Below are 25427 nucleotides of genomic sequence, written 5' to 3' on the forward strand. Positions count from 1 at the left end.
AGAGCGAGGCTGGGGGCGGGGCGAGGGGAGCGCGTTTATTTCCCAGCCACCCACGGGGGCCCGGAGGCTGGGGAGCGAGTGTTTCCCGGCGAGCTTTGCGCTTGACTCCACCCCCAGGCCCCTTCTGGTCGGGGGTCTAGCGGGGAAAATGGCGGCCGGGACAGGGAGTGAGTGAGGGGCGCGCGGGGGGAGGTGCCGCCTGGGGGGGCGGGTTCTCCGCGCGGGGCAGGCGGGGCCTGGGTGCGGGTGGAATGGGGCGGGGCTCTGGAGGGGGGAGGGGAGTTCCTCTGGGGGCCCCCCTGTCCCCCTGGACCCTGAGCCTTTCCCCTCTGCCCGGCAGAGCACAAGCTGCTGGGCGCCGGCCCCACGGAGCCATGGTCCATCCGGGAGAAGCTCTGCCTCGCCTCCTCCGTCATGCGGAGCGGGGACCAGAACTGGTAAGTGGCGAGTCGCTAAACCCCGCCTCCCGGGGGCTGCCCCCCCCCGCACGCCGGGCCTGGCGGGCCGCAGCCCCGCTCGCTCCGGAACCCGACCCGCGGCGGGGTTGGTAGAGTTCGCACCGACCAGAGCACCGATCCACATGGCCCAGGGCTCCGTTAGGAGAGCCCAGCGGGTCACTTGAGCGATTGCTGTTCATAGAAACAACCTGCTCCGGCCAGATCTCCTGCTGTGAGCGAGCACCGAGCGTGGCTCCTGGAAATCTTCCCTACAGGCGTAAGGACCAGCAGCGACTGAGCCGCTGGCTGTGTCCGGGAAGGAGTGAGAGCGGAGTAGCGGCCTGGGCATTGAACGGCTGTCCATAATGGCAATTGGCTGGATCACTCAACTGTTTCTTTCCAGACTTATAACTAGGGATGTCAAGAGATTTAAAAAATTAACCATGTGATTAACCTCATTATTAAACAATAATAGAATGCCATTTACTTAAATATTTTGGATGTTTATTTGTCAAATATATTGATTTCAATTACCACACAATACGAAGTGTACAGTGCTCACTTTCTATTTATTTTTCATGACAAGTATTTGCACTATAAAAAATAAAAGAAATAGTATTTTTCAATTCACCCAATACAAGTACTGTAGTGCAATCTCTTTATCATGGAAGTTAATTCTACATTTGTAAGTTCATGTACAAAAAAACCTGCATTCAAAAATAAAACAATGTAAAATTTTAAGCCTGCAAGTCCACTCAGTCCTATTTCTTGTTCAGCCAATTGCTCAGACAAACAAGTTTGTTTACATTTGTAGGAGATAATGCTGTCCACTTCTTGTTTACAGTGTCACCTGAAAATGAGAACAGGTGTTCTCAAGGCACTGTTGTAACTGGCGTTGCAAGATATTTACGTGCCAGATGTGCTAAAGATTCATTTGTCCCTTCATGCTTGAACCACCATTCCAGGGGACGTGTGTCCATGTCTAAATAAGAAGCGGGCAGCATTATCTCCTGTAAATATAAACAAACTTGTTTGTGTTAGCGATTGCTAGGTCTTGTACAAACACAGTACCTTTCCCAAAGAGCTTATACTCTTAAGTAGCTAGGAAAGTTCTATGTCCAAGCGAGCAGTGAGACAGGCTAGCACCCTTCCCCCATGTGTTGGTGAGGACAGGAAGGCAAGTTTCCAGTCATTTACCTGCTCTTTCTTGCAGGGTATCAGTCAGCAGAGCTATCAAACCCTTTGCAGAGCCAGGCCGCCCACCTGACTGGTTCTCTCAGAAGGTAAGATGCTGGCTTTTGAGTTTTGGAAAGGGGCTACAACTCTTGCTAAGACAGGCTTCTGGTGGTATGGCTGCTTGAAGATCAGTAACTTGAGATATCGGGGAGGAGGCGTTTATCTGGAGGAGAAGGGGAGTCACTTTTTTAATATTGTCATTTTTCTAGTCCCAATTATGACCTATGAAGAACTGGTCTTGGTACAATTCTAGCCAGCCCACTACCTTGAGATATTCTTGGCTGCACCAACTCTGAGAACATCCTGCAGCTGCTGCTCGTAACTGTAGTATTTCCCTTCTTAGATGCATACGTTATTAGGCTGGGGAATCTGCTTTTCTTTTCTCTGAAGATCAGTATGGACAGCAGAGAGTGGAGTGGAAATAAACCCTGGTACAATGAACCCACTTGCAGTCATAAATGTGACTCCAGTGTGTGCAGTTGTGTCCCCATCCATACCTCTGCAAACACACTCAATTGGTGATAGATCTTTGAAGAGTGGAGCCCAGTGCCCACATGAGCTTTGCTGATAGAGTTGCATGTGATGACTGTTCTGTGTGTGCTCTAACTCCCTCTGTTTTTTCCCTAGCACTGTGCATCTCAGTATTCGGAGCTTCTGGAGACCACAGAGACCCCAAAGTGAGTGCAAAGGATGAGGCATGTGGTTTCTGCAACAGCTCTTGGAGGGCTCAACAGTTTATCTGGCAGTGCATTTGCCAGAACTGTTAAAGGAAGAGCAGGCAGGGACAGGGAAATCTGGATGTGATATCTGGGCAGGGAGGGTGACTGCTGCCAAGGGAGGAGCAGCTGGGAAGTAAGCATAGGAATGTTCACCTAGAATGCTCTTTCTGTTCATCCAGTTTCCTACGTTAGAGGACTAGACCCTTTCAGATCTAAAAGTTTCTGTAACTGGTTACTGTAACATTTATTCCTGAAATGGTTCCGTTCATTCCTATACATCACTCCCTGCAACCTTTATAATATAGTGCATTGTAGGGCTCCTGAATTATCTTGCCCACAATTCCCAGCAGAGCTCCCCAAAGTAGTATTTTAGGGTAGTTGCGGTCCCCAGTTAGAAAGATGATGTAACATAATGTCACTCCAGTAAGACAGCAATATTAAATAGTAATATTTAAACAAGGATGTATTTCATAAAATATATGGCACTGGTGGTGCACCAAAATAGTTTTGTTTTTTAATACAAAAAAGCCTTGATCACATGCATTGCACCTTATAATCCAAAAGCTTTATGCATAAAACTACAGCTCAGAATAAGAAAGGAATCTGGGAGTATAAAAGTCAGTGCATGTTATCCAGCAAGTTCAAGCTTTTTTCACTCCTCATTATATGCTGCTCTTTATATACCCATAGCATTTTGGGATTGTGCAGGGAGGAGCAACTGAGTCTCCTGTTCTTTCTCTCTATAGTAACACTGCAACAGTTCAGGCTGAAATGTTTCAGTCTGTGCTTGTCCTAGGCCCAAGTTCTGAGCTAGGGCGCTTATGCTGGCCCTTGACACCCAATGAAATTAGAGGGAAAACATTTCATAGTAGTAATTTTTTTTCATGCTATGCATAATTAGCATGTGGAACTCATCACACAGGTTACTGAATCAAAGAGTAGAATTCAAGAGAAGGATTGAGCATTTGTGGATAGGAAGAATCTTATCTGAAGTTATATTAACTAGGGTAAAAATTTGACAGGAAGGCAAACCCTCCTGCTTCGAGGTATGGGTCATCCACTTTTTGTTTGACGATAAGAATAAACTTGCCCCGTGATGGGGTTTTCTGCACCTTCTGAAGCATTTGGTGCTAGCCACTGTCAGAGACAGGAGACCTGGCTAGGTCAGAAGGAGGGTGTTTGAGCAGTGTGAGTTCCAGTATTTTTTCTGGGAAAAGAAAAAGGGGAAGAGGTGAGCTGGGGACTAGGTTAGTTGGTAAGGAAGAAGCTGTTGGGGCATGGCTGGACTGGTGGGGCTGTGTGGGCAGCAGATGGTGTTTATAGGAGGATGGGGTGTTCCTGTGGTTGGTGATTATATCATTTTCCTGTCCTTGTTCTGTAGGAGAAAACGTGGTGAGAAAGGGGAGGTTGTGGAAACTGTGGAAGATGTCATCGTGCGGAAACTGACAGCAGAACGAGTTGAGGAGTTGAAGAAAGTGATCAAGGAGACACAGGAGAAGTATAGGTACATATTAGAGGCTCTGGTCTGACTGAAGGCTGTGGTCAGCAAAGCTGCCCTGAGCGCGCGAGAGTGCAGCAGGGAAAAGTAGAGGGAACGAAAGGGTGTATATTGCAGGCTTGGTGTGGAGCTGAGGTGGTGCTGTGTCTGTTTGCAGGCAGCTGAAGAAGGATGCAGAGCTGATCCAGGCTGGGCACATGGATAGCAGACTGGAGGAGCTGTGCAATGACATTGTGGTGTGGGTTATCTTATTATTTCCCTGTTCCAATTCCCCCTGAGATTGTACTTCTCAGAGCCCTTGGGCTGGGGGATATTCCCCCTTCTCTCTGTGTGTCTCTCAATCATTGCACTCCGAGGCTTGGGAGGAACAGCTAAGCTGGACAGATGCTCTGGCTTTTAAGGGTTACATTTGGAATGGGAGCGCCACCCATTATGAAGTGTCTCTTGGTGCTCTCCAGCATTGGCATAAGGAGCCTGGTGCAGGCTTGCAGTGTCCTGTTGGCATCATCTTGGGTGTAGAGCTGAGAGTGAGATTCCCTGGAATGTCTCATTCCCTGACTGGAACCTGACTACCCATTTGCTCAGGGCAATTGGGCCTTAGCTAGCAGGGATGTCTCATTGACATATGAAGGCTATGAGTCAGGTGTCTGTGACCTGATGGCCCCGGGGGAGGCACCAGGTGGCTTTTGGGTTCCAGGGGCATTGTGCCACCAAGTACTTTGTTTACTTTGTTCAGGAAGAAAAAAATGGAAGAGGAGGAGGCGGAGATGAAGAGGAAGGCTACAGATGCTGCTTATCAGGGTGAGATAGGACTATGTTTGTTTCCCCACCACCACCCCTCTCCACCCACACACACACACACACACACACACACACACACACACACACACACACACACAAACTCTTGCTTATTTAAAAAAAAAAAAATCTGGGCTGAATTTAAGGCTGGAGCCCTGAGAAAGGAAGGAACCTGCAGAGATCCAGGTAGGAAGGACCTGGGTACTCTGCTCTCCTTGGCTCAGGGTTAGGAGGGAGAGGGTTACACACAATTTTCAACAGCATCTTGTAAAAAGGCAAAACTAGGAGAGTTCAAGGAGGAACCCATAGAGTAAAAATGCCCCATTAGGCAAGGGGGAGACCTGGATGCACTCCTTTGCAGAAAAGGCACCTGAGGGAAAGCAGGAGAATGGCCTGATAATGAATATTAGAAATAGACTAGGAATAAGAGACTCTCAGTAGTCCTGGAAGATAAAACTTGCGTTCATGCCTGAAGGTGCAGCAGCAGAAAGGTGGGTTAAATATTCAGAACAACTTAGTAGCTTTCGAGACAGTTCAGCCATGGAACCAATGCTAGGGGAGCTTGTGCAGACCCTGCCACTGGACAGGTTCAAAGCAGGGATCCATCAGCCATTCATTAGGGATGGTCAGCCTTGCCGTGGTGCAGGAGTTGAATTAGATGATTCTGTGGCAGTCACTGTAACTGAAGTGGTTAATTTGGTGGTGTCTGCTAGGCCAGAAGCAGAACTGATTCCAAAGAAGTTTCCCAGCTGGCGCTTTGGGGGTCTCACTTCCTTTCCATTCTCTTCCAGCTCGTCAGGCAGTTAAGAACCCCCCTCGAAGGTTGACCGGTGTGATGGTCCGCTCTCCTGCAGGTTCAACCTCCCCTGGAAGGGACTATGCTCTGGGGGACTTGTCTCAGCAAAATGTGGAGGAGACCAGCCCAGGGGTAAGGATGCTTCCAATGGTAAGAGAGAAAGGAGCAGGGACTGGGGGGCTCTGTGCAGCTCGGGAGGGCCCCTTGCCTTGCTGGTGCTTTCCCTATCTTAGTGCTGTAGTATGGCCTGTGTACATCCAGGATACAAATTCCCTTCAGTTTCTGTGATGAGGTAGTGGAGCAGGTATCTGGGGCAAAGGCAGGGAGTGAAAAGGTGAAGGCACATGCCTGGAGCGGGTGCAGTGAATGAATGGAGCAGGTCCCTGGGGTGTGCTGGGTCAGTGGCCTTGGGGGAAGGAATAAATGGGTCTAGTCAGTATGGTGAAGGTGTGGCTTTGAACAGTGTGGTTTTTCTCTTTCTCAGGTAACTCCAGGGACATTGCCCAGCACCCCAGTTGCCTCCTTCATTGGGATCCCTGACACCCCTCCAGGTTCAGCTCCCCTGGATGCCCCCATAACCCTAGTCACTGATGAGTCACCCCAGAAAAAGATGCTAGGACAGAAAGCAACTCCGCCTCCTTCCCCTCTGCTCTCGGAGCTACTGAAGAAGGGCAGCCTCCTTCCCACAAGCCCCAGGCTGGTATGGAGCGCTCTGCTCGCATATACAAGCATACTGATGAATTTATGCTTCAGACTCTCGTACTGAATAGGGGAGCTGTAAAGGGCTTCAAAAACCATCCGGATCTTGCAAGATTCCAGCACAGGGAGAATTCTTAAGCTGTAATTAAACCCTGTGAGCCACAAAGGTGGAACTCTTTCTTTGTGGTACTGTGAATTCAGGACTGAAGAGGTTAGGTAACTCTGGGCTTGTCTTCACTACCAGCTGCTGCAATCGATGCAGCGGTTGTCGATTTAGTGGGTCTAGTGAAGACCCACTAAATCAATGGCAGAGCGCGCTCTGGTCAACCCGGATACTCCACCTCTCCGAGATAAGTGATGCAGCGTAGTGTAGACACTACAGTAAGTCGACCTAAGCTACTTCGACTTCAGCTATATTATTCACGTAGCTGGAGTAGTGTAACTTAGGCTAACTTACCCTGGTAGTGAAGACAAGCCCTCTGAAAGTTAATTATCCCCTTTGGGACCTGAAGAGTTGGAGTAGCAGACTGTGCCATTGAGTGACACTGCACTCGGAACGGAGAGCAGAGCAGAATCCCTGGTTAGTCTACTTGGAGGTTTGATTTTTACAGCCTTGTATCTGTTTCCCTTTGGGGTGATCTTGCTTGTCTGCATCTCAGCCCAAAGTTGAATTTTAATTTTCAACAAAATCAGGTTAACTTATAAGTAGAGAGGTCAAATAAATGCCCTTTATGCATTTAAAAATTGAGAGACTAGGATTCACACTGGCTTGTTCTGTCCTGGACTTATCCCTCAATGGCTCATGTCCATAGCCTAGATAGTTGTTAAAATCACCCTGTTGCTAACACCAGTTCAACCTTACTGGTGTTAGTGATGTTGGGAGCCCTAGTGTTAGAGGGACAACCAGTTGTTGACACTCCTCAGTAACTTGTCTCTTAGATCTGTTCTGAAAATGTGGAGTCAGCAGCCATTAGCCTATCTGCGCTGTGGTTCCTAATGTTAACCCTGGTGGAGCAAAATAGGTGTTAATATGGGAAACTTCTAAAAACTGTCCTTCATGGAGATGGGGGCCAGTGAGGCTGAGGACTTCTGACAGGTGGGGAGAAGTTTGGCTTACAAAGAAGTGAGAGGCTTTGAGGTTGTCTTACCCCTTTCTCTATCAGAGAGGCAGGTGTTGCTGCTGCCTCACTACCAGCCCTCTCCACTTGCAGAAATGCAGTTGGCTTGGGTAACTATTCCGTGCTGTTCTCTGGAGTTCTCAAGCAGCAGTATGCCAACTTAAGGTATGGGGAAAACAGAGTTAGGCGTGTGGCAGTTTAAGTATTACAGGGGGTTTCTTGCATTAACAATGCCATTTGGCATTTCTTCTCAGCTCTGTCATTGGCTCATCGTGTAACCTCGAGCAAGTTACTTCCCCTCTCAGTGCCTCAGTTTCCCCACATGCAAAGAGAGGCTATTTCCCTGCCACTTAAGGGGTTGTGAGACTAAATACACTGACACTTGTAAAGCAATTTGGGATCCTTGGGTAGAGGGACTAGAGCAGAGCAAATCATGCACTCTGTCTGACTTCCCAGGCAACAGCCACATGGCATCGGTTTCAGATGATTGTAATCAAATATTTGAACCAGCCATGTTTGTGTGAAAGCATGATACACCTCAGTCAGGGGCTGGACTGGGTTGAAATGTGTAGAAGAGGCTCTGATTCACAGATTGATGGATATATTAACGGGGTGCATATCTAGGGGAGAATCAGTGATGTGAACATGTCTCCAGCCCAGGAGCTTCATCTGTGTCCTCCTTTGGCAGGTTGGTGAAAGCGAGATGGCAGTGGCTTCTGGTCACATGAATAGCTCAGGAGTCCTCCTGGAGGTAGGAGGGGTCCTTCCAGTGCTGCATGGTGGGGAAATGCAGTTGGCATCTGGTACTGTCCCTGCATCACCTGCTGCTTCAGGTAACCCACGCAGACTCTCTTCAGAGTTCTCTCTTCTGGGGCATCTGAGGCTTTTGTCTGCAAAATATAGTTTCATAGACTGTTCTATAATAAGCTCTTTTCAGAATGGGACCAAAGACAGCCAGGCTGTCTGCTCATGACATTCCATTAAGAGATCCATTGACACTTCTTTGCTTTCTTTAAAATGACTCTAATCCTGGCAGAGAAAGAGCTGCAAAAACATGGGCTGATAGGAATTGCCAGGGTGGATCAGATCATTGTCCGTATAGTCTGTTCTCTTGTCTCGAACAATGGCCAACACCAGAAGCTCCAGGATAGGGAGGATGGTCTAGTAGATAGGAAACCTGGATCAGTACCTGGTTCAGCTACGGACTTCTTGTAAACTTGGGCAAGTCATTTAATCTGCCCTTTGCCTCAGTTCCAAGGTATTGTGATGTGGGGAAAAAAACACTAATTCTGGTGAGGCACTTGGATATTACGGTGCTGAGGGCCGGGTGAGCAGGTAGACCAAAAAGGTGCAAGAATATCTGCAGTGAACAGTTACAGAGCAACCTGTCCGTGGGAAGCTTTCCTCCTGCCCTCTGCCAGTTACTGGTTTGCTCCTGCTTTCTGAAGCAGGAGCATTTATGCCTTTTATACATGTTTTATCCTATCCAATTTGAATGTTCTCATTCTGCTTTCTGAATGTCTGATCTTCTGAATCCTGCTATTGGAGCTGAAGTGGTTCAGTAAATCCGTGCTGGAAGTAGGACTTAAGATGCATAGCAGCCCTTGAACCTGGAGGCAGCCGTCAGGGATACCCTGCAAAGAGAATCTCCCTCTTTTATTCTTCCCCCGCTCTGGTCACTAGGAACTGCATTCTTCCTAGTTCACACTGTGTGGTTCTCTGTTTGCTGCAAGTTTTTTAAAGAGGGCCCTTAACATCTTTTGCATGTGTGGTGTAGCCTCTACAGTCTTTACACTAAACACATGGTGTTCCCATAGTCTGTGCATGGTTCTGGCTCAGACTGCATACCTTAGAGAGCCGTACATTTCTGACACAGACTACCAGCATGGCGCTCTCAGTTCATAGGTCATTTACAGTACCTTGGCCTCAGGAGGGAGCAGTCAGCCAGTCGAGTCTGGTGATTGCATTGGAGAGCTCAATGGCTGTTGCTTCTTGCTCATGTGCTTTTTCCCTCTGTACTCTGTTAGGTGCTCCTACTCTTTCTCGGCTTCTAGAAGCTGGTCCTGCACAGTTCACCACACCTCTTGCTTCCTTCTCCGCTGTTGCCAGCGAACCTCCAGCTAAACTCCTGCCACCCCCTGTAGAGTCTGTGTCCCAGGCAACCATTGTCATGATGCCCACGCTGTCAGCACCATCCGTTGTGCCACCCGCTGCAACTCCAGAGAGCGTAGTGACAGGTGCGTTCCTGAACTACGCACTCATGGGTGGCTTAGTGCTTGAAAGCAGCGCTTCCCTCAGGCTCTACAGATAGGAAGATGTGAGCTGGGGCTTCTACCTCACCTCAGAAGCTGGTTCCCAGAAGGGGGTGAGGGAGCATGGGCATTTAAAGCTGACTCCTAGATGGGTGACTGAGCTGGGGTTCCTGAGGAGAGGTGCTGGATGGGGTGACGGATGGGGTTTACAAGGGAATATGCTGGGTGGGCTGGCTGCTGGCATAGTGTGCTGGATCATGATGCAAGAGCTAGGTTCCTGGTTTGCATCCCTTATTGGGTAGCAAGCAAATTGCCCTGTGTGTGTCTGTCCTTTTTGGCCAAACTGCTGTGGGTGGGTTTGAGAGAGGCTGATGATCTTTTCCACCTTAATGGTCACTGATGCTGGTAGGCTTTCACCTGATTGGTCTCTGAGTTGTCACTCTTATCCTTATCCAGTGAGCCAGTCAGACACTTGTGTTTCCATGGAGGCAGTGTCTGATCCCCACACAGTGACGGTGTCTATGGACAGCAGTGAAATCTCCATGATCATTGATTCCATCAAGAAAGAGTGTCTGGGTACTGGTACTGGCAGTGCTGCTGGGCCTTCCAAAGATCACAGCATGGATGGGAAAGAAGATCTGGATCTGGCTGAGAAGATGGACATTGCAGTCTCCTATACTGGGGAAGAGCTGGACTTTGAAACTGTTGGAGATATTATAGCCATCATTGAGGACAAGGTAAATGTCAAAGCAGGCTGGGAAGCCAACTGCATTTCTCTCCAGGGCCTGGATGTATTTATCTCCCAGTTGTTACACGGATGCAGGATTAGGAAGTATTTCTTGCTCATTGGACAATCTTCACCTGCCTGTTTTCTCCCTCTGTCCAAGTTATTACATTCCAGTCCCCTGGCAATCCCCTAGTACGCTGGCAACAGCTGTGTGGTGTTCCACTCAGGAAACCCTTGGGTTTCAGCTGGCACCAACATTGAATGGGGGACAGATCCCAGACAGGCTAACAGATGAGTGCTACTAGCACTGTGTATTCCAGAAGCCCCATGTTTCTGAAAATGAAGGCCCCAAGCTCTGCCAAGGAGTCTCCTAGGCCTCAAGTACAGACAGGTGAGTCCTATTTCTCCATATCATTCAGTACTTGACAAGACCGAGGAACCCGGTACTGAGTGGTTAGTAGGGAACCTTTAATCCTTGCTAGCAATCTGTGATGCACTTGGTCCAAAGTGGGAACAACCCATCTGAAGACAGAATATATATGGCCCCTCCATGGGTGTAAGGACCTGTTTAATTTCTTCTCCATAATGGAGAATTGGTAAGACAACTCGCACCTTTTCATGCTATCTGTGTGTGTGTGTGTACGTATATATGTGTGTGTGTGTATATATATATATATATATATATATATATATGTATATCCTCAATATATGTTCCACTCTATGCAGCCAAAGAAGTGGGCTGTAGCCCATGAAAGCTTATGCTCAAATAAATGTGTTAGTCTCTAAGTACTCCTGTTCTTTTTGCTGATACATACTAACACAGCTGCTACTCTGAAATCTCCATAATGGCTCTTCCCAGCTCCTTAATTACCCCCGTTTTAACAGCCAGCTCATGTGGTTTTGGGAAGCCATGTTAGCATGGGCGGCTGGTGACCCAGCCATTGGGGGGAGGCTAGCCCCTCCCCCTTCTGCCCCCCTTCCCCTGCAGGAGCCAAGAGCACCCCCACGTGGCCCCCAGCGCTGGGCGGCCAGGGGCAAGGCCCCAGCCCCAGAGCGCTGGGCCAAGCGCGGCCCCAGCCACCCTGAGTCCCTGCGGGAGGCCGGCCAGCCAGCCTGGGCCAACCAGGGCAGAGCATTGGGAACCGCAGGAAGGGGACTGGCCTCCGGGCAGAGCGTGGGTGGGGCCACGTTAGGCTGTTTGGGGAGGCATAGCCTACCCCTGCCTATGGTACCCGCCGCTCATGCATGTTGGTTTATTGTTTAGGAATTAAAGTGGTGCAGCCATTGCAGCTTTCTCAGCGCTGGGACACTGGCCCTGGCCTGTTGGGTAGAGATGTATTTGGGGTGGGAAGGGGGCTCTGCTCTCCTTGCTGACCTTTGCTTGTGCTGCTATGTCTTTGTTTTGGTAAAGGTAGATGACCATCCTGAAGTCCTGGATGTAGCAGCAGTTGAAGCTGCTTTGTCTTTCTGTGAAGAGACTGATGACCCCCAGGCCTTGACTGGCCCATGGGAGCATCCGATTCAGCAGGACCATGAGAAACAGGCACAGATCCCCCATGTGGCAGTGACTGTGAAGCAGGAGAGGCGAGACTGCGATGAACCAGAGGCAAAGGAAATCCAAGACCTAATAAGTATTGGGGAGCTGGGCTCGGAAATAAAGACAGAATCTGCAGAGCTGGAGCAGAATGAATTGGACTCTGAGGAAGCCACGGTAGGAGCCGTGCAAATAGCAGAAACACCCGAGCTCAGGAGTCGAGAGACGGAGGAGCAGCAGAAAGCGGCTGCTATCGTGAGAGAGAACTCTGAAACGGAGACAGAATCAGCCAAGGGAGAAGCAGCAACACACAGTACGGTGAAGATAGAGGTATGTAGGTGGGGAGGCTGTCTTGGACTGGTGTGGTTGAAAGCAGGTAACAGTTGGCAGGCAAGGAAAAGCAGTTCAGAGAAGGGATGGACCCCTGGGTTTGGAGATGTCTCTTCAGTGAGTACGCTTGGAGCAGAGCAGTGACTCTTTCCTTGTGGGTTATGACTATTGCTGTGCTAGATCTTTGAAGCCCTCGACGTATAATAGATAGTTCTTTGCTGTCTGCTGCCAGTCCGTGTGCAGAATTGCTGTTGTCATGGCATTCTGTGAAAACCTGCTCTCTGGGATTGGGTTTGGGGTAGTGAGATACTCACCTATACACCATGCTCTGAAGGAAGCTGACACAAACACTTAAATTTGTGCATTTCTGTTCCCTCCAGACGCCACCTGATGATGATTCATCCCCTCCAAATGTCCTAAATGCAAGTGACGACTCCTCACAGGCTGATGCTCAGCACAAATTTGAGCTGTCAGGTAACTTAACTGGGCTAGGATATATTTTACCTGCAGCTTACTAGCTGAATGGACTTTAGTGGTCTGGTTCAGCATGGGGGTGAAGATAATCTATGCAGAAATAGGGAATAATTCATTTGGAAGGGGAGGGTATTGGTGCAGGAGGGGATGTTCTAAAAACTGCTCTTAGGAATGAAAATTTTGCTCTTTGTCTTTTCCTCCCAGAGTCAATGAAGGAAGAGACCCGCACTGTCTTTGGGAAGGTAATTGGCCTTGAACTTCTTGAGTCCAGTGGTTAAAATGAGTTTGATGCCATTATGTTGCTGCTGCTTCTCAGCTCCCACACAGTGGATAGGAAAGCCAGTGGCCCACCCTTGTGCTGAGTAGGAGGGGGCGCCAGTATGTATCTGCATCTGATATCTATAGCTTAGAGGAACTCACGCCAGGCCCTTGTAATGCTTTGTGGCAGGGATTTAAGTGTTTGTTCAAATGCCCTTAGAACTGGCTAGCAGCTGTGATAAAGGGCTCCACTCTGCTTACTGAAACAGTCATTTTTGGAGGCTGTGATGCAGGCATGGTTACTGATAGCTGCATTTTGATTAGGTAAATTGATGGAATTTGATCCTATATCTCAGGATGCTCAGGGTGAAGATGATGATGAGGATGGTGCCAGTGAGGCTGCCAGTCTGGAGGAACCCAAGGAGGAAGACCAGGGTGAGGGGTACCTATCGGAAATGGATAATGAGCCCCCCGTGAGTGAGAGTGATGATGGCTTCAGTATCCATAATGCACCTTTGCAGTCTCACACTCTAGCTGATTCCATCCCCAGCAGCCCTGCCTCCTCGCAGTTGTGAGTATCAGTGAAACCTTCAGCCACCCACAATGCAAATCTCGGTCCACACTGAGGAAAGAGTATGGGATTGTCTCATTTCTATGTGTTGCTGGCTAAATGGGCCTGTGGTGGAGATTGGCTGCTGAGCTCTCTGGCTCCTGTGGTCTCCTTACTCCCAGGAGCATTGTGTAGACAACTCCATCGAGCCAGCTCCCAGGAGACCGGTTCGGCTTCCTTTCCTCTGGCTTGCACAGAGCAATGTGCGTAGATCCAGGGCTGACTGAACTTAGGCTGCTGCTGCAAGGCAGCATTGGAGCTTGTTGAAGGAAGTCTTGCACTGGGCACTGACCCTGTGCATTTGGCTAGGGGCTTCAGTGCAGCCCACTCTGACAGGCATCCTTATCTCCTTAGCTCTGTTTGCAGTGAGGACCAGGAAGCAATTCAAGCCCAGAAGATCTGGAAAAAAGCTATTATGCTAGTTTGGAGAGCAGCAGCTAATCACAGGTAAGTGAACTTGATCCCATGTGGACTGGCAAGAAGAGGTGGCTTGTGCCCAGCAAGCTGAAGAGGGGCATTATCTGTTCTCCTGTGCCCCAGGCTGGTCTCCACTAGTGCTTGGGTGAGGGACTCTCCACTCCCCGTTGACCAGAAGTGCATGTGTGTGTGAAACAAGTGCTTAGTGGTTCTGTCCGTGCAGAGCATGCTCCAGCCTCTGACCAGGTGTTCACTCTGTTACCAGTGAGGAGACTGGCTGCTCACAGTTGCCTCCTTTTCCCTGCAGATATGCCAATGTCTTCCTACAACCTGTGACCGATGATATAGCACCAGGCTACCACAGTATCGTGCAGAGGTAAGTGCCCAGCTGTCGTCTGCCATTAGATTCTGTCTGACGTGTCTGTACTGGAGTCTGTTAGGGGAGTACTAAGATTGCAAGGTGGGAAAAGAAGCTCATTTCCATTGTCAGTCCGTGAGAAAAGGGCTTCCCCAGTACAGGTATATGTTCATTTACAGAAGTGTCTATGGTCTCAGACTGGATGGGGTGTTCAGAACAGTGTGTCAGTGGTACACTAAATGGCTACTGCCTTCCTGTCCCAACTTAGGGTATGTCTACACTACCTGCTGGATCGGTGGGCAGCGATCGATCCAGCTGGGGTCGATTTATCGCGTCTAGTCTAGACATGATAAATCGATCCCCAAGTGCTCTCCCGTCGACTCCTGTACGCCACCGCCGCGAGAGGCACAGGCGGAGTCGACGGGGGAGCGGCCGCAGTCGATTCACTGCGGTGAAGACACCACGGTAAGTCAATCTAAGTACGTCGACTTCAGCTACGTTATTCACGTAGCTGAAGTTGCGTAACTTAGATCGATTTCTTCCCCCCACCCAGTGTAGACTAGGCCTTTAGTCCCTTCTGGCTTTAAAATATATGAATCTATCTTCATCATCATCTTCATCATCATCTAGTCTTGCCTGCACAACGGAGGCCACAGAAGCTCATCTACCCACTCCTGACATGGGCCCATAAATTCTGGCTGAGCTATTTGAGTCCTCAAGTTACAGAGAATCCACCATTTACTCTGGTTCAAACCTGCAACTGACCTATGCCCAACCCTGCAGAGGGCGGTGACAACTGCTCAGGAGCTTGGCTAATCTGACCTGGGGAAAAATTCCTTCCTACCCCAAATATGGCCATCAGTTAGACCCTGAACATGTGGCAAGACCCACCAGCCAGACACCTAGGAAAGAATTCTTTGTAGTAATTGACAGCCCTCCCCCTCTAGTATGCTGTCTCCAGCCACTAGAGATACTTGCAGTTAGCAGTTTTGGATGAGCCATATGCCATTATAGGCCACCTCCTCATACCATCCCCGTGATGGGTTTTTCTCTCCCCCACCCAACCCCCGGTGCCACTTGATATACAGGGTTACCACTGAGCCTACCTGTTCCAGCAGCCTGGGCTCCCTCACCCTGTCCTAAGCCTTCTCCAGCACACACACACTGGTAGGGACACGCCCAGCTGCAGAAAGACAAAGTCACTGAAGTCAGCTCTGTGTGGGAATTGCCCAGCACTCAAGTGCACTCCCCCTCTGGAGTGTAAACCCAAAATCGTATTGTCTTGTGCTGCACGGAAATCTGTACAGCGCAAGCTCCTGAAAATCGCCTCCTCCCTCAATGTGAAGAAGATATGCACAGCTTTCCCCCTCCCCCGCCCCCATTATGAATTGCACAAACTGGTTTAAAGAAAACAAAAACAAGTTTATTAACTACAAAGGATAAAAAAAAAAATCTAAGTGATTATAAGGGATAGCAAACTGATCAAGGCAGATTACTGAGCAAACAAACATGCAAACAAAGCTCAATACACCAAACCAAACTGGTTACAAGTAGTAATTTTTCACCCTAAATGTTTTAGGCATTTCTTTCACAGGCTGGACACCTTCTCCCAGCCCAGGCTCAGCTCCCTCTCTCCCCTCACCCCCCCCGTCCTTGTTTCTTAGATCTTCTCAACAGTCGTCCTAAGTGGGGATTCAGTGAAGAAGTAGCCATGATTAACTCATGTCCCTCCTTAAATAGGATTTACATATGGCAGGAATCCATTGTTCCCCAGTTTGGTATCCATCCCTTTCGTGGAAAAATACTAGCAGGCCAAGATGGGGTCCAGTATCAGATGACATGATCACATGACCCTGCAGTGTTAAAGCAGCATCCCAAAAAGCTTCTCAGAAAGGTGGGAGATTAGCATCTTCAAAGTCCTATTGTCCTCCCTAATGGCCCATTGACTAACCAGCCAGACTGATTGCATTCTGTCTGGTGGGCGTTCCCCAGATGCAAACACTTTTTTGTAATTGATACATAGTTAATATTTCTAACTTCAGATACAAAAATGATACATGCATATAATAGGATAATCGTATTCAGTACATCCTAACCTTTCCAATGATACCTCACATAGAATCATAGAATATCAGGGTTGGAAAGGACCTCAGGAGGTCATCTAGTCCAACCCCCTGCTCAAAGCAGGACCAATCCCCAACTAAATCATCCCAGCCAGGGCTTTGTCAAGCCTGACCTTAAAAATCTCTAAGGAAGGAGATTCCACCACCTCCCTAGGTAACCCATTCCAGTGCTTCACCACCCTCCTAGTGAAAGTTTTTCCTAATATCCAACCTAGACCTCCCACACTGCAACTTGAGACCATTACTCCTTGTTCTGTCATCTGCTACCACTAAGAACAGTCTAGATCATCCTCTTTGGAACCCCCTTGCAGGTAGTTGAAAGCAGCTATCAAATCCCCCCTCATTCTTCTCTTCTGCAGACTAAACAATCCCCGTTCCCTCAGCCTCTCCTCATAAGTCATGTGCTCCAGCCCCCTAATCATTTTTGTTGCTCTCCGCTGGATTCTTTCCAATTTTTCCACATCCTTCTTGTAGTGTGGGGCCCAAAACTGGACACAGTACTCCAGATGAGGCCTCACCAATGTCGAATAAAGGGGAATGATCACGTCCCTCGATATGCTGGCAATGCCCCTGCTTATACAGCCCAAAATGCCATTAGCCTTCTTGGCAACAAGGGGGCACACTGTTGACTCATATCCAGCTTCTCGTCCACTGTAACCCTTAGGTCGTTTTCTGCAGAACTGCTGCCTAGCCACTCGGTCCCTAGTCTATAGCAGTGCATGGGATTCTTCCGTCCTAAGTGCAGGACTCTGCACTTGTCCTTGTTGAACCTCATCAGATTTCTTTTGGCCCAATCCTCTAATTTGTCTAGGTCCCTCTGTATCCGATCCCTACCCTCTAGTGTATCTACCACGCCTCCTAGTTTAGTGTCATCTGCAAACTTGCTGAGGGTGCAGTTCACGCCATCCTCCAGATCATTAATGAAGATAATGAACAAAACTTGCCCCAGGACCGACCCTTGGGGGACTCCGCTTGATACCGTGTGCCAACTAGACATGGAGCCATTGATCACTACCCGTTGAGCCCGATGATCTAGCCAGCTTTCTATCCACCTTATAGTCCATACTTCCACAGTATTCTTGCCAGCAAGTTAAAGGAGACCGTATCAAAAGCTTTGCTAAAGTCAAGGAATAACACATCCACTGCTTTCCCCTCATTCACAGAGCCAGTTATCTCGTCATAGAAGGCAATTAGGGTAGTCAGGCATGACTTGCTCTTGGTGAATCCATGCTGACTGTTCCTGATCACCTTCCTCTCCTCTAAGTACTTCAGAATTGATTCCTTGAGGACCTGCTCCATGATTTTTCCAGGGACTGAGGTGAGGCTGACTGGCCTGTAGTTCCCCGGATCCTCTTTCTTCCCTTTTTTAAAGATGGGCACTACATTAGCCTTTTTCCAGTCATCCTGGACCTCCCTGGATCGCCATTAGTTTTCAAAGATAATGGCCAATGGCTCTGCAATCACATCCGCCAACTCCTTTAGCACCCTCGGATGCAGTGCATCCGGCCCCATGGACTTGTACTCATCCAGCTTTTCTAAATAGTCCTGAACCACTTTTCTCCCCAGAGGGCTGGTCACCTCCTCCCCATACTGTGCTGCCCAGTGCAGCAGTCTGGGAGCTGACCTTGTTCGTAAAGACAGAGGCAAAAAAAGCATTGAGTACATTAGCTTTTTCCACATCCTCTGTCACTAGGTTGCTTCCCTCAGTCAGTAAGGGGCCCACACTTTCCTTGACTTTCTTCTTGTTGCTAACATACCTGAAGAAACCCTTCTTGTTACTCTTAACATCTCTTGCTAGCTGCAACTCCCAAGTGTGATTTGGCCTTCCTGATTTCACTCCTGCATGCCTGAGCAATATTTTTATACTCCTCCCTGTCATTTGTCCAATCTTCCACTTCTTGTAAGCTTCTTTTTTATGTTTAAGATCAGCAAGGATTTCACTGTTAAGCCAAGCTGGTCGCCTGCCATATTTACTATTCTTTCTACACATCGGGATGGTTTGTTCCTGCAACCTCAATTAGGATTCTTTAAAATGCAGCCAACTCTTCTGGCCTCCTTTCCTCCTCATTTTATTCTCCCAGAGGATCCTGCCCATCAGTTCCCTGAGGGAGTCAGTCTGCTTTTCTGAAGTCCAGGGTCCGTATTCTGCTGCTCTCCTTTCTTCCTTGTGTCAGGATTCTGAACTCGACTATCTCATGGTCACTGCCTCCCAGGTTCCCATCCACTTTTGCTTCCCCTACTAATTCTTCCCGGTTTGTAAGCAGCAGGTCAAGAAGAGCTCTGCCCCTAGTTGGTTCCTCCAGCACATGACCCATCTTGCATAAAACATATCTTAGTTATGCCATATTCATATCATAAGCATATCTCTATGAAGAATATGGAGCGTAGTGCCACAATCCCCTCCATAAACTTATCAAGCTCAGTCTTGAAACAAGTTAGGTTTTTTGTGCCCACTGCTCTTCTTGAAAGGCTGTTCCAGAATTTCACTTCTCTGATGGTTAGAAACCTTCCTCCAATTTCAAGCCTAATCTTGTTGATAGCCTTTTTATATCCATTAGTTCTCGTGCCAACACTAGCCCTTCTCCTCGCATATTTATCCCTGTGATATATTTATGGTTGGCAATTATATCTCCCCTCAGCCTTTGTTTTGTTAGACTTAACAAGCCAAGCTCCTCAAGTTTCCTCTTGTAAGGCAAGTTCTACATTCCTCTGATCATCCTAGTAGCTCTTCTCTTCACCTATTCCAGTCAGGAGTTCATCTTTCTTGAAAATGGGACACCAGAATGGCACACAGTATTCCGGGCTAGTCTTACCAGTGCCTTGTACAATGGTAATGCTTCCCAGTCTCTATTTAGAAATAATTCATCTGAAGGATCCGCCTGGATTTGCATTAACCTTTTTCACGGCCGCATCACATTGGTGGCTCGTGGTCATCCTGTGATCAACCCACACACCCAGGACTTTTTCCTCCTATGTTGCTTCAAACTGATAAATTACCAGCTTATAGCAAAAATTCTTGTTGTTAGTCCCTAAGTGCCTGACTTTGCACTATTAAATTTCATTCCATTTGTAGTGCTCCAGTTTTCAAGGTCATCTGAATCTTCTTGTATGATATGATATTCCAGTCCTCCGTATTGGCAAAATTTCCTAACGCTGTGTCATCTGCAGATTTTATTGGCACACTCCCACTTCCTGTCCGGTGATATGACTTAATCTGAATGAACCCAATAGTTAGTGGAGGGGCAGACTGAACTCTCTCTGCAGGAAACCTAGCTCCTTTAAAGAGTTGATCTACTGTCATCTACATACTGCCGGACAACTGTCTCTTCAAATATATTACTAGAACCACCTGCCAGCTCAAGCAGTGTCTCCTGCACCATATGTGGGCTCTGCACTAGCTCCCCTCCTCCCCTTTCACTAATGCCAGAAGCAAACACCTCTGTTGAACACCCCACAGTCCAGCTCCAGCGTTGCTATGGATTAACGCGCTCTTCAAACTCATTCAGAAGACATCTCATCTCATTTCGTGTCTTGCGTCTAGAACCATTGACATCAGAGAAGGCCTGACCATGATGGTGCTAGACAGGTTAGCTGGAGTGATTGGATTCCTGACATAGAATCATAAAACTGGAAGGGACCCTGAGAGGTCACCTATTCCAGTTCCCTGCACTCGTGGCAGGACTAATTATCTAGACCAAGCTTGTCTGGAAGAGAAGAGTTGTAAAGGATAAACAATGTTAGTTTCTCTTACTGCTGCTTCTAACTGCATTTCATTCACAGGCCAATGGATTTATCTACCATTAAGAAAAATATTGAGAATGGGCTGATCCGAACCACAGCTGAGTTCCAGCGTGACATCATGCTGATGTTCCAGAATGCAGTCATGTACAACAGCTCTGACCATGACGTATACCACATGGCTGTGGAGATGCAGCGAGACGTCTTAGAGCAAATCCAGGTAAAGGCTTGAGCTGAGGCGCAGTGTTGGACAGAACTCATCCACTGGTTGGTATGGGAAGTACTGAGCAGATCTGTAGGAAGAGGCTACTCAGCTCTGAGTGCCTGCTGCTTTTTTGTGCCATCTAGAATTTCCCACTGGGTTGGCAAGTCCCAGCTGATAAGAATCAAAGTTAAATTGATGAGTTTGTATGGCTTTTTTACTCTCCCTCAGAATTATTTGTGGGTCTTTGGGGCAAGTGGGGGAGCTTATGCTGAGAAGCAAACTAGAAATTCAAGCCACCTCCAAACTGGTCATTCTCAACCTTATGGTTTGTGGGAGTAATGCCACTAACTGAGCTTGTTTCACTTGATACCGTAATAACTGAATGTGTGGTTTCATGCAGCAATTTCTGGCCACACAGCTGATCATGCAGACATCAGAGTCCGGGATCAGTGCAAAGAGCCTGCGTGGGCGAGATTCCACTCGGAAACAAGATGCTTCAGAGAAGGTGAGGGGGAAAAGGAGGCTGGGACTCATGCTTTTGTGTGAGAGTGATTCCTTCAGGAGGATCCTACAGAGCTGCAGAAGAGGGTCACCTAATCACAGGCACTGGGTGCATGAATGCACTTGGGGTTAGACTAACTCTGAGATCCTTATGTGAACAAACCTCTCTGGAAATGTGACCTTCAGTTAGAGTTTAGAAGTGGCAGCTGTAGGTTACCACAGACACAACTTCTGTGAATCACCCCAGCAGTTGTGATAGTTCTGTCCTATGTATGTATTAAAGTAATAATCAGAACCTTAAAGAAGCAGGGGTTTTTTGGAGGAGTCCCTGCCTGGCAGGGAGATTGGGGTGGAGAATCACTCCAGTGTCCCTTCCTTGGATGGTCTGGTTTGCAGATTTTAGGGCCAGAAGAGACTGTGATCTAGTCTGATCTCGTGTGTGATGCAGGCCAGAGAACTTCACCCAGGGATTCTTGCATCAAGCTTAACTTGTGGCTGAAGTAATGTGTATCTTAGTTAGGCATCCAGGCTTGATTAAATCATCTCAAATGGTAGCAACTGATGTATCCTGTCATCTGGGAGCTACATAGCTGCTCTGGGAAATAGAGGCTGAGTGCACAGAGCACCGAAATGGTGTTGGGACACAGCAGACCTTGATTGGAAACGACATGGTGGAGTGAAGGGAAACGCCTGTCCTAGCGTTCTTGCTGTCACAGAATCCTCACTTGCTGGTCCTTCCTTTTCCCCTAGTTATTTGTGTGTGATACCTTGTGGGAGGGGAACTTGGGGTTGCCTGCTTCTCTGCCTTTATGAGTATGCAGGTTGCATGGCTTCTGGAGAATGTTCATGTTCATATCTGTACAATCTGATCAGTAAATCTCTTTGGCCTTTTGACAGGACAGCGTCCCCATGGGCTCTCCTGCCTTCCTTCTCTCTCTCTTTGTAAGTATTGAGTGACTGACTGCGGTAGGTAACTGTGAGTTGGAAGGTACTGCTGGCTCCTTGTCTGGGGGATTGTGGCACTGTCACAGAATCTGGGGGATTGTAGCAATGTGTTAAACTAGTGGATGTACATCTAGGGTCATCAAATAAGAGACTTCTCAATCCCATTGTCCTCAGGGTTGGGAGGTGCTTTTTGCCTTTCCTTCTGGTTTGCGGGGTTGCAGCACTGTCATCTCCTTCCCTTTTCTCCCATAATTGTTGTCCTAGTTTCTCCCCACGTAAATGTGAAGACAGATCTGTTGTGCTGATTTCTATGGAATACATGGGCCTAGAGAGTCAAAGGTGTTAGAGACCCTGTCATAATATGATATTAAACAGTTAAACAAGGCTTGGGGTGTACGACCGTGGCCACCTTAGTTCATTAAAAATCTTTTTAACATTTTTATTAAAGATGCAATAAAGAAGGAAAAACATGTCAAGTATTAGGTAGGGATGTCAGTTTAACAATATTCCCTTTCCCTTTAGCAGTAGAGTTTAAGGAAAACTGCCAGTCTTTTATCTGGTATTAAAGAATGGTAATAATTGTCCTTTTTGGGGGGAAGAGAAAATTAGTTGAGATGGGCTGGAGTTCTTGTTAAAGTCCGATCCTGCTTCCTTTAGAACAAGACAGAGAGAAAAGAACAGCAAATTCAGAAGAGGGTCAGATACTCCGAGACACCGGGGTGCATGGAGACACTGGTTCGAATAGCTCTGAGATAGTTATGTGAACCAACCTCTCTGGAAATGCAGCTTCTGGTGCTGACTGACTTGCAGCCTTACTGCTAGAGAAACACAGGCCCTGCATGTGGTCTTATCACCCATTCCAAAACCTGGCAAACTTGTACCTCTGGGCTCTTTAGGGCATTGCTTTTAGCTACCTTTGATCACAGTGTTACAAAACATGCACTCTTGGCCGGCGAAGCCAGTCTATTAAACAGAAGACTAAAGGAAATGGACAGGAAAGAGAAGAAATGAGGTGGGGAAGGATAAGGACACCTGAGGAGAATTGACAAAAGGAACCAAAGTCTCCCATAGCAGGTGGGGTTTAGGATTTAGCTGGAGCTGGTGGAGGTCACAGTGTCATCTGGGTCGCTCTCCCTGGCCAGGTCTGATCAGAACACCCCTCAGGATCAAGATGACACAGGCGTAACAGTGGATCCCAGGGTTCCAGGAGACGGTGGTGGTGGCGGCGGCAGCCAGCCAGCTTGATTCTTCCCGTTGTTGGTCTTTTTTTAAGGACCCAAGAGGGAGTGATGGGCGGAATAGCTGGTCCCCTGTGGTCTTTTACACCACTTAGGCCTAATTTCCCACACATCGGTTTTGGTCCATTGATTTCCAGTCCCAAACTCTTGTTTACCAAACGTGATGTTAATACAGTAGGCCTTTTTGTTTAGACTTTCGTATCTTTTCCTATACACACTTTTTATGGGTGACTGGAACATTTAATAAAGTTTATGCAATCTTCCCCAGTTGAGCTCCCCATTGGGATGGGCCTGCTAGACCCCAATTATTACAATGGGTCAAATGCAGCACTGCAGATTCTTATACACTTCACACCTGTTCATGCACATATAGGAGCCCCACTCCTCCCGTCCAGGACAGTGTGCACTGTGAGCAGCCTACAGGACGGGGGGGATCTGGTCTGATCTTTCTGTTTGTTGCATGGATCAGGAAGCAACCACAGTCCTCTGTAGGCACCTCTGCTGTGCCACTCTGGTTATCTGGGAGAGCCTGGAAAAGCACTTCCTTTCCTGGGAGCTCAAGCCCTTGAGCTGGGAACAAAAGTTTTGAGGGTTTGTTTTCTCACACATCTGTTAGATAGAGAAGCATTTCAGCAGAGGCAGCATGTCAGCCAGAGAGAGGGGGATCCGATGAGAAGAAGCCCTCCAGTTGCCCTGCATTCATGGAGAGTAGCTGTGCGGAGAAGCTAGGGAGCTAGAGCCAGGGTCACCCTGCTGGAGGAACACTTCCTGTAGGGATGAGCAGCTGGTCAGGTATGTTAGCCCGCAGTCCCCTCTCGCCACTTGAACAGATCATCTGGAATGTTTCACATAATAAAAAGCAGCACTGTATTGGCCCCAAAAAGCCCTTCTCCAGGTGAGACGCAGCCGAACTTCTCTTCCTGCTTTCAGTAGACCATAGATGCATTGGGATTCTGAGTCCCCAGTGGGACTTCGTATATTTAGACCCACATTGACTCTTGTAGGAAGGTCTTCAGGGAAGTCTCCCCTGCCTATCTTACAGCAGACAGCAGTGTACTTTCCCTCCCCTAGCTTTCTGTAAGCAGAGAGCTGTGTCTTCCATCTGTGGAGTTTCCCAGTTCCTTGAGTAGAGAAGGAAGCTTTTTCCATCCTTGCTAATACTGGACCTTTTTCCTTTTGTTTGCATCTTGATTAGGATGGGGGAACCAGAGGGCGTCGCTGTGCCATTGAGGCTGACATGAAGATGAAGAAATGAGGATGTAGGCAGGAGGCAAGACACCACCTGGCATCCTGAGCCAAGGCGGGAGCACCATGCCTGCCGGGAGCACCATGCCTGCCCATCTCACAGAACAGGGGAAGAGCTGAATGCAGGCAGGATTCTTGCTGAGGCCTGTTCCACTGTCCTGGCTCATCTACATGGAAAACAATGTCCTCTCTGATAAGTGTAAGCTGAAGAAACTTCTCTGGAAAGGAAGAGCAGCCCCCACTGCCTGTTCTAGGGCAGCAGTCTCCGGCCACGTCTGTGTCCTAGTGTTAGCTAGCTAGCTGGTGGCTAGGACATACTGTAATGTGAAGTGTACAGATTTTTATTAGTGAAGTGTAAATGTGTATAATAAAGTATGGATGAGAATCCAGGGTTTGTGTGTGTAATGTATTTGTATTGACTCATGTCTGTGTGCATCACTGACCTCTGCTGAAGGAAATCAAACTGATTTAGAATCACGTGCACAGCACTTCTCGTATTCATGGACCCTGAAGTACTTTCCAGTTATTTGCATATAGCACCAGCGGCTGAAATGTGGCCACCTCTGGATTGGAGAACAGCATCTAATGCCCGAAATGTTGCACCATAGGGAGGAGAGGAAATTTGGACAAGTGCATCAGGATATGACCTTGCTCTTATGAAGAGGACCAGAGGCTCTTTAATCTGCAAGAAATTGTCAGAACCTCAGAATTTAAAGTCTAATTTGAGACTTAAACATTGTAAATGTACATTCCTCATGTGACCCCCATAGGCCGTAACTTCTGCAGGTTTTCTTTTGGACTGTACTTGCTGCTTCCTCCGTTTGCAGTAGGTAGGGGAATGGGCTACTTTACGCACTTACCCACCCTGTAGCGTGCACTGCATTTAGTCCTCTCACCCAGGGATGCAGGAGCCAGAGGGCTTGTCTACACTACCGGCTGATGGGCAGCGATCAATCCAGTAGGGATCGATTATTATGTCTAGTATAGGTAGACACAATAAATCGACCGCCGATCATTCTAGCATCAACTCTGGTAATCCACCTGAACGAGAAGTGCAAGGGGACTCAACAGGAGAGCGTCTCCTGTCAACACACCCCACGGTAAGTAGATCTAAGTATGTCGACTTCAGCTACGTTATTCACATAGCTGAAGTTGCATAACTTAAATTGAT

The 25427-nt window shown here is 48.1% G+C and overlaps 1 protein-coding gene across 3 annotated transcripts; it reads left to right on the top strand.

Annotated features, from left to right (window-relative positions):
* The first annotated feature begins 57 nt into the window (after positions 1-57).
* On the top strand, positions 58-24646 carry BRD8 (bromodomain containing 8). 3 transcript variants are annotated; one of them, XM_054038672.1, is made up of 22 exons: positions 58-167; positions 341-437; positions 1651-1720; positions 2301-2350; positions 3774-3896; positions 4048-4128; positions 4627-4691; positions 5480-5616; positions 5969-6184; positions 7990-8134; positions 9329-9538; positions 10010-10290; positions 11692-12144; positions 12525-12618; positions 12823-12860; positions 13233-13447; positions 13841-13933; positions 14211-14279; positions 20165-20342; positions 20728-20832; positions 21726-21770; positions 24207-24646. In XM_054038672.1, exons 1-22 carry the CDS (start codon positions 149-151, stop codon positions 24264-24266), a joined length of 2844 nt encoding a protein of 947 aa, XP_053894647.1. In that variant the 5' UTR covers positions 58-148; the 3' UTR covers positions 24267-24646. The 3 variants fall into 3 exon arrangements, with proteins under 3 accessions (XP_053894647.1, XP_053894648.1, XP_053894649.1); XM_054038673.1 differs by lacking the exon at positions 9329-9538; XM_054038674.1 differs by lacking the exon at positions 5969-6184.
* The last annotated feature ends 781 nt before the right edge of the window (positions 24647-25427 follow it).

The sequence above is a fragment of the Malaclemys terrapin genome, chromosome 8 (assembly GCF_027887155.1).
Source record: "Malaclemys terrapin pileata isolate rMalTer1 chromosome 8, rMalTer1.hap1, whole genome shotgun sequence".
NCBI lineage: Eukaryota > Metazoa > Chordata > Testudines > Emydidae > Malaclemys > Malaclemys terrapin.